This window comes from Coniophora puteana, assembly GCF_000271625.1.
Source record: "Coniophora puteana RWD-64-598 SS2 unplaced genomic scaffold CONPUscaffold_22, whole genome shotgun sequence".
Lineage (NCBI taxonomy): Eukaryota > Fungi > Basidiomycota > Agaricomycetes > Boletales > Coniophoraceae > Coniophora > Coniophora puteana.
The window spans coordinates 414,769-423,597 of record NW_006913074.1 but is presented as its reverse complement, the minus strand read 5'-3'; the positions used below and the strand labels follow the sequence as shown (position 1 = coordinate 423,597).

At 49.4% G+C, this 8,829-nt stretch overlaps 3 protein-coding genes across 3 annotated transcripts; all 3 read left to right on the top strand.

The window, feature by feature from the left end:
• Positions 1-696: 696 nt before the first annotated feature.
• Positions 697-4,739, top strand: CONPUDRAFT_170321 (uncharacterized protein; the record flags this gene model as incomplete). The annotated part of the gene is made up of 14 exons (XM_007777543.1): positions 697-976; positions 1,025-1,225; positions 1,278-1,553; positions 1,616-1,707; positions 1,754-1,984; positions 2,034-2,309; positions 2,361-2,469; positions 2,523-2,790; positions 2,852-3,068; positions 3,115-3,412; positions 3,465-3,820; positions 3,872-4,268; positions 4,322-4,557; positions 4,631-4,739. Coding segments are annotated over exons 1-14 (3,117 nt in total), but the record flags the coding sequence as incomplete, so codon positions are not given.
• A 149-nt stretch (positions 4,740-4,888) lies between these two features.
• On the top strand, positions 4,889-5,158 carry CONPUDRAFT_18304 (uncharacterized protein; the record flags this gene model as incomplete). Its single annotated transcript, XM_007777472.1, has 1 exon — positions 4,889-5,158. A coding segment is annotated over one exon (270 nt), but the record flags the coding sequence as incomplete, so codon positions are not given.
• Positions 5,159-6,808: 1,650 nt separating this feature from the next.
• CONPUDRAFT_160409 (uncharacterized protein) lies at positions 6,809-8,339 on the top strand (the record flags this gene model as incomplete). Its single annotated transcript, XM_007777542.1, has 7 exons — positions 6,809-7,007; positions 7,060-7,235; positions 7,288-7,401; positions 7,445-7,528; positions 7,582-7,824; positions 7,874-8,022; positions 8,075-8,339. The coding sequence occupies 7 exons, from the start codon at positions 6,809-6,811 to the stop codon at positions 8,337-8,339; spliced, it is 1,230 nt and encodes a 409-aa protein (XP_007775732.1).
• Between the last annotated feature and the right edge of the window lie 490 nt (positions 8,340-8,829).

The following is an 8,829-nucleotide window of genomic DNA, read 5'->3' as shown; positions in this document are numbered from 1 at the left end:
CTGCTTGGGCATCTCTAGGCTGCTCGCTGTCGCTGCGTCTGGGGGAGAACATATAAATTGCATACTGTTTCGATGGCATTTGACCTCACCATATGAACCCATGCCTGCCACACGCTCAGTTTCAGCCTCTCGTTCTACTCGTCGAGGGTCGCCGATTTCAGCTTCAATTTCTTCATACCACCCTACTCCATATTTCTTCACTCAAGCTGAACGCACTGCAAAGATTAATCGTGTTAACAGGCAGACTTATGTTGATGCACTGATTGACTATCCTATAGGTTCTGTTATCGAGTACCCTGGGACGGGCAACAGCAGTGATTCTTCGATAGCTTACCGGTTTCAGGTAGATCCTGACCACTTTCTTCACCCCAAGTTCAATCTCCAGTATTCTGTTGGTGATGGCCATGGCGGGCATCCCAAGGTCGAATGCTATCTACTCAGAGATAAGGACGGCAAGTCCGTGCCTTGCAAGGCAGTGAATGCCAAGTCACGCGTCGGTCAGTGACCGATGGTGACCGACACGATGACTAGATGTCGGTCATTTTCTGACCGTGACTGACGCATCTACACGGTCATTTGTCCTTTGTAAACATGTAGACACTGGACAAGTTTTGTTGTACCTTAGCAATGCCTAAATTGGATTGATGTCTATTTCTGTTCCGTAGCGACGTAGACGGCCCTGGCTCTCTCCCTTGCACATTCTGCCGTGGTGCTGCACCCGCTCTCCGGCATGGCACCGAGCGCAATTGGCGTCGTTATCCATGACGGCCGCGTTGCCCACTTGACGACAAGTGCCCAGGCTTGGCCCTTTGGAGAATCGATGCTGGTCCAGCCACGGAAACTTTGCCCGGGCCCGACGACCAGCGGGACTTAGACGTTTTTGACGTACCCTCTCCCCCTGACCCCCTCGAGCCTTGTCCCGACATGTCAAAGCAGTGGAAACCGAAGAAAACACTAAGCCAGGAGCAGCGTAGCCGTAAGATTATAACCCTTGAGCACACCACAGCACCCCTGACTTGAGCAGACTTCAAGTACAATGGCTCTCTCGCGTTCTGCAAGGTCTGCAACTACGGCTGGTTCGCCAGCAACAATGTCAAGAACCACGCCATCTCAACGAGGCATTTGAAACGAGTGGAACGTTCAAACGCGATGAAGGAGGCTGCGAAGCCCTCAACCTCTTGTGCATCACGGGTCAAGTCTCCGGTATTGATGGGCATCGATGCAGGTAAGTTTCTTCGACAACTTGAACACTCAGTTACTGTAACTCATGCGTGCAGATGATGACAGCCACGATGATCGCGACGGCAATCCCGGGACCTTTATAGAAGACAGTGACCAACACTATGGCAGTTTCGACAAGTGGACAGACACCAATGGCGACCAGATCCTCTTCTCAGCGGGGGTTGAACCGTCTAGTCCCATGGCGGAGTCGCTTATTGCAGCTCTTCGAGCTGCTTCAAGGGCCACCGCGAAACCTTTCAACGGTGAAGAAGTGCCGCTTCAAGATCTTGACGAACCAGCGATGGATCACAGTGAGGATGCTGATGACAATGGTACGTCGTTGGTTCTGTGACTTCTTACCCATGTCAACACTCCCTAATCCCACTTTGAGTAGAAGAGCAGTCTGAGGCTGCCAATCGGCTCCTCAATCAATTCCTTCACACAACGTCGACAACATCAAAGTGGTTCCCTTACCCGGATAAGTCGGTAAGTGTGGACCTGTGTTCTTCACTCGCTACTTACTCCTGTACAGATGTTTTTGACTGATCTTCTTTTCAAATCACCCCGGCTACGGTTCTCACAAGCGCAGCAGAAGGCGATACTGTCATGGGCGAAAGAATTGGGTGCAAAGGTTCCGTCGCAGTGGGCACTCTCGAAGTTCCAAGATGAGCTTCAAGATGAGGTCGGTGATCCAACCCAAAAGTACGAGTCATCACGAGGCCATGTATTTTACCTCAACAGCGTTGGAGAGTCAATCGCAAAGGCAGGTTGATAGCTTCCCCGCAGCTTTCGCAAGCTCACTCAGTGTACAGGATATCGCCAATCCTATTACGCGCCGTGACATGGTCTTTTACCCCGAAGATGCCGGCGAGAGGATGGGTGAAGTATGGCACGGGCGGAAGATGTTGCGTGATATCCCTAATCACTTGTTGACACCAATGATCAGGTCAAATGGCCGTATTTACTATGTTAACGAGCTTGTTGCGTGTACCGGTGATGAGTACTTCTTGCCTACGCGCTGGTTCACTCGGGAGGGAGGAGCAGAGATGTGGGCCATGGGCCATGAAGTTACCAAGTCAGTGTCAGAGGTGAGACGGTCAATCCTTTCTCTACTCTTCGAGAGCTTACATCGTGTTTAGGGAAATCGCTTTGCTGTTTTACCGGAGCTTCTTGTAGTTCCAGTCTCAACTTTCATCGCAAACATCGAAGATATCCTTGCGAAAACCACACAGGAGCAACTGTTCATCGGTATGTAAGCTATTGTAGTATACTTCTTAACTCAGCTTATCCTATGAATCTAGATTCCTGTCGACACTACGAAGAACAGATGCCACACCCGCTACGAAAAAAGGCAGATGGTCGATCGGTGTACTCTATACCGGTCATTATTTTTATAGATGACGTTTCCGGCAACCAATCAAAACAGTGGAATAAACATTTCTCTTGTTATCTTTCGAATGGTGCTTTGCCTCGCGAAAAGTTGACGGAGGAGTTCCACGTACGCTATGTAGCAACGTCTCCATCAGCTACACCCCTCGAAATTATGCAAGGGGTTCGTGACTCGATTGAGTGAGATATTTTCATGAAGTCCTGTCGCATGGATTCAATTCTAACAAAAGGACTGATATAGCGAAACATTTCGAGAGCCTGTTGTGGCCTTTGACTGCGAAACTCGACAAGACGTTCTGATTCAAGTGTACCCACTCCTCTTTGCTGGAGACAACCCGATGCAATCTGAGCTCTGCAGCTGCTCCGGGTTGAACTCAAATTTCTTCTGTCGTACATGCATGTGTGGAGGGACACAGGAGTACAAGCGGTCGGATGATGGATTCGCTTCGTTTTTCAAGGTGAATAGCATCATCTAACATATTGCATGTACTAATTTGTCTACAGGAGGGGAAGCTTCGAGACCCTTATGAAACCTATCAGGAGTTGTGTGCGCAGTTCAATGCTGCCAAGGAGCCGGGTGCAACGACGAAACTCACAGAATTGTCACGGACTTCTGGCATCAAGGACATGGTTGCGCAGCCGATCCTTGAATCTGTCATCAAGCTTGGCCAGAACCTACGCAAGTCCTCGCCGGGCCAAGCTGCCTACACACCAAACGAGATTGAGGCAATCCTGACAGAGGAGATCAAGAAGGCACGGAGCAGCTCAAGAGGAGGGATTAACCCATTGATTGAGATGGACGGTACGTATTCCTGGCAGCCTTGGTCATTATTTCTGATGTTTATGCGGAGCAGGAGTAGATATTCATAAAGATACACCAACAGAAATTCTCCATACTATCCTTCTCGGTGTCGTCAAATACTTCTGGGCTCAGACCATGGCTCTCTTGGATAAGGAGAAGACCCCGCTGTTTCAATCTCGTTTACACTCAGTTGAAGAATCCGGACTCAACATCCCCAAGATCTCAGCGGAGTATATGGTTCAGTACAAGGGTGGTCTTATCGGCAAGCATTTCAAGTCTTTGTCGCAAGTTATGCCCTTTCTCGTCTATGATCTTGTCCCTAAAGATGTACTTGATGCTTGGATTGTCATCGGGCGTCTAGTCGTACTCTTATGGCATACAGAAATTGACAATGTCAAGACATATATGGTAAGCATGTCATACCAACTCCTTCTATTCCAACTCAATCATAATCTGCAGGAAGAGCTTAGTTCAACAATCGATGATTTTCTCTTGCTGACAGCACGGTGCAGCCCTTCTATCCTGATATCAAAGCCGAAGTTTCATTTTCTTGTTCACCTCCCATTCTATATACTTCGATTTGGCCCTGCACTTCTCTTCTCAACTGAACGATATGAATCTTACAATGCTGTGTTTCGCGCGGCATCCATCCACAGCAATCACCAAGCTCCGAGTCGGGACATAGCTTGGTGCTTTGCCGGCATGGATGTCGTGAGACATATTGTCACTGGCGGCTGGTGGAAGCGACACCAGGGAGGGTGGGCACATGCAAGTCCCGATGTTCTGAGATTTATTGAGGAACATCGTGAATATGCAGCATTGCTGGGTCTTTCCTCCACAATGCCTCGAGTCCCAGGTACGCACCATTGTATTGTAAGCAATCTTGACTAACCCACATTTCTGAGTCAGGATCAATCAATTCCACTCATCGGCGCGCTCAAGACAAAGATAGCACCAACGTTAAAGCCTCCACAGAAGCTCTCATAGCTGATACGTTGGCTTACAAGTACTCGATTTCTCCGTCAGAGCTACTCAGTGTTTCCTCGGCAGGAACCCCCAGCCTTGTCTCCAAAGCCAGAGATGTGACTTCCATATCAAGAGATATTATCAGGGTTGGTGAAAATGCTATCGTGCGATATGAAGGGGTACGTTTCACGTTCGCAGCTAATGACTTCAAGCTTGCTTCAAGTTCTTCTTTGTTCATTGGTATTTTTACAGGGCACTTACTCTCCAATGGCATTTGGAACCATCGTAGAAATCATCGCGCCAACACCTGCTGCTGCGCACCCGGCATATTCACACACTTATTCAAACCAAGTCCACGTTACGGTGCAGCTCTATGAACTCCAAGACCAACTGCATGAAGTTTTTCACGCGCCTGTTGTTAAGAGATCATCAACCTACGTTGTTTTGAACGCTTCAGTAAGGCATTTGTTTCCAGATCTTCTATGATATATATTGGAAATGTGACTGCAGGACATTCTCTCATCAGTAAACATTCAGCACGATTGCCATGCGGTGGGATGCCAAGCAAGTGGTGTTCAGCACATTGCTCAAGAACGCGAGCTCACGATGCGAACACGGTCTGTCATTCAACATGCTGACGACATCAATTTCGTGATCAACGTGTATTCACTACACAACTACAAGACTATCCGAGATGCACTTCCTTTGCATCTGAAGCATGCTAATCGATTTATTCCTCAGCAAAAGGAAACTGACATTAAATTGGCGGCATCCGAACGCATTCGCAGCAAGAAGAAGGAGCAGCTCGAAAAGAAGAAAAAGCTTCTAGTCGACAACATTGTCCAGCGATTTGATGGTAATGTCGGCCCTGCTGGCATCTTGGCTTCACTGGACAACGACGATGAACTCTTTGACGTGGTTGAAGGTGTGGTTGTTGGTCATGGATCCTCGTTGCCGTCATCAGATGAACTCCAAGGTTCTGATGCAGCTGTCCATGAAGCTGATAGTGGTGTGACTGGATCCAAGGGTCCCTCAGAGGATAACAGCTTTATCCCTGTGTTCGAAAGCCTCGTACCAGCAGCAAAGACCTTGAAAAAGGCAAAGCGCAGTGGGTCTTGGTGAGTCTGCAAATCTGATGGCGTGGCGCAATCTCATGGCATTATTTCCGTACTTTACAGGGAGGAGGCAACTAAGGAAGTCTTGAAGGAGATCTGTCGCCGCGAGAAGGTATCAGTTGGCGGTAACAAGCCTGACCTCGTCAAGAGGCTTCAAGACCATTACATGCAGTGAGTACTACATGTTGCAACTGCAGTAATCAAATCTCTCACTATACTTTGAAAAGAAACCAACAGTCTCCGCCATCCGTTGATGAAATGGAAGTCATCAGGAAGCAGGTACAAGCATCAGCCTTGCTAGCAAAAACCGACGTCAATGCAAAGAAGCTCCCTCAACAATGCCAAAGGCCAGTTAAGGAGTTTGATAATGCTCAGGATGGCAATGTTGTATTGGACAGCAACGTGGTAGAATACCAAACTGATACACGCAGCCCAAAGCGAGCGCGTACTGAGACTTAACAACGGGGCACGAGCATGGAGCTTTGAAGAACGAGTGATGCAGTTGATAGCAGGTGAGTAATACCATTAATTGGCGCTCGCTGCATGCGTTAACTCAGACTTGCCTTCAGATTCTCGCTTGCATGGCACCCGCACCTGCACCCGCACCCACATCTCCCTCAGCCTTTGACTCTGCCAGACTGCAAACATATACCAGTCCCGCCATCAACACCACCGTACACACGAGCGTCCTACGTACACTTCAAGACAGCTCAGATCACCCTCACTCCAACCCTCTGTCGCCTGTATCTGCTGTCTCTTATTCTTCATACAATGATTCTTATTCTTTGATATCACATTCCTTGTCTATGGACTTCTCATCAGGCTTCTCATCATGCAACATCTTCCACGGCTCTGGCAACACGTTCTGGCACCCGCCCATGCTCTCAACGGCAGACCGCTCTCTGCTGATTGTCCACCCTCTCATGCTTTGTGTAGACGAGTCGCCAATGGACCTCCTCCATCTCCACCCACTGATGCTCGCCCACCATTGCTGTCCCTTCTTCTATCCCAGCTCACTTCTTTGTTCTCATCTTGTTTACAAGTTGATCGCCGACAGGATCTTGGTGGACAAGCCCGAATCTGGCAACAAGGCCATGCTCAAGACCACAGTCAATGGCAAGTCGGACCATCTCTCGGCCCGACAATTCCCGACACATTGGACTTGTTGGAGTTATTGGTTGTTGGTGTGCAGTTGCGGCCGCATGGGACAATGTTCGGACTTCCCACATTGCGCGTGTTCGTTTTTTCTTCTTGTTCCTTTCCTTCGCTCCACCACCACCACAGCTGTGCTGCTCTATCCTCTATTCTCCTCAGCATGGGCTTCATGGATGAGATTCACTGCAAGCATAAGGCACAAACTGCACGAGTCAATGTTCCAGCAACTCCACGGGCTTTTTCCGTCTCCGGCACCCCAGCAACTGGACGCCAGCACCGGGGCACACCCCTCACTGGCAGGCCACTCCGTGGAACACCATCTACACATGTCATCCCTGCGGTGGCCTTTGCGAGCCCCGGTCAGTCACCTTCTTTTCTTCACTGGTGTTGTATTCATTTTTGCTCCAGCAGTGGTTGGGACACCTTCAATACACTCTATGCGGCTGCGCAAGCGCACGAGAGAAGCAGAACTTGCCGAGCCGTGGACACCACGGTCAAAGCGAGCCCATCTTGATTATGCTCAGACCCTCGCAAGCGACCTTGACTTGACAGATGAGGCACGCAATGAGGTCATGGTTGCCAGTGCGGTAAGCTATCAACTAGCTGTCAGTTGAAGCTAATTTACTGATATACATCTAGTTGTCCACGCATAACCTCACCCTGAAGTTGTATGCGTACCTGGTTCGTGACAGGGTTATGGGGTTGGCTGAGCGCGGCCAAGCCTTCCTCAAGTCCCGCGAATATAAGGCAATTGTGTATATCTATCGTAAACTCGAGAGTCTCATCCAAGTCACAGGACCACATTGTTGCTAACTTGTTTGGCTATCTCATGGATGGCGATGTTTCGGGCTATAAGGAGGGGCTCCTTCCTCGCTGTTTGGTGCGTTCAAATCACCCATGGTCAATTCAGATGTGTCTAACGTCTTTGAGCAGCACCACATCCGCCTTCATCCCCGCCGATACCACATCCCTGTCGACATTGAGGACTTCATCACAACCTCTGACTTTGCCAAGGCTATCAGCCGGACCCTCGGGTCCATTCGGTCTGAAATGAAGCGAAAACTCTTCAAGACATGGCGCGAGAAGAAAGGGGTATATGACGTCGTTCGGATGCTTCTCGGCAAGTCGTCCAATGTCCAAGTCACTGAAGCCATGTGGGGTCGAGTTGCTTGGCTGGTCAGTCCACATCTCTTTGCTTTAACCAGACGGCTCACACCTTTGATAGCAACTCAACCTCATGGACTATCAGGAGCTCGTCAAGAATGGTGAGAAGGAGCAGAAGCTTTTCTGGGACTGGACCGACGGCTTGCTGGTCGAGGTTCGAAATGATCACAGCCACCTCATCGGGCGTGCCAAGGCCAAAGCTATCAGTTCGTAAGTCCCCTACTGTGATTTCTGGAAAGCCTGCGCTAACAATGGTCCGAAGCTTTTTCGAAATGACCCTCAAGGAACACATACGACTGCGTCCAACGAGGCGGCGGCCCACCCTTGCAGCTCTCCCTGCATGGCAGCGACAGCTTCGGGAAGCTATCCGGGAGATGGAGAACTACACGGATGAAGATGTGGCTGATTTACAGCGCAACTTCGAGACCGTCGACCTCGAGGATGTCGACAGTGATCAAGAAGATGAGCCCGAGGCTGAGCATGAGGTCCAGCCTGCTACTATCGGTGATGCTCATGATGACGCATAAATTTCGCTTTCTTAATCTTCATACATACATGCTTTCTGTCATACATTACCCGCTTGCTAGATAATACATGGTTGTTATAATGCATTTTTGTACTGTCCCAGTCAATGACACTGCTCAAACCCGCGTACAAGCCTGAAGTGTGTTGTGCCCAGATCCTTGTTGATTTGTAGACAAGCCCAGCCTTGAATCACACGAGTATCTGCACTGGATCAGTCAATAGCATTGACAAGGAATTGACGCTGATGTTGACACTGAGTCAGCCATGGTGTCTTTGTGCTGAATCTTTGCTGATGCTTGGCTCTGGATCGTTGCCAAAGTATCGACGCTGGACCGGCGCAGAAAATTGCTGCGCTGATCCGACAATACTTGTCCCGCGTCGGGTCAGCACGGTTGCGGGCACATCTCGGCTACTTTTCTATTTTTGTCAATTTGACAATGGGCGACAAATGACCGTGTAGTCGCGTCTCGGTTATGAGAGCGACCGGTGATC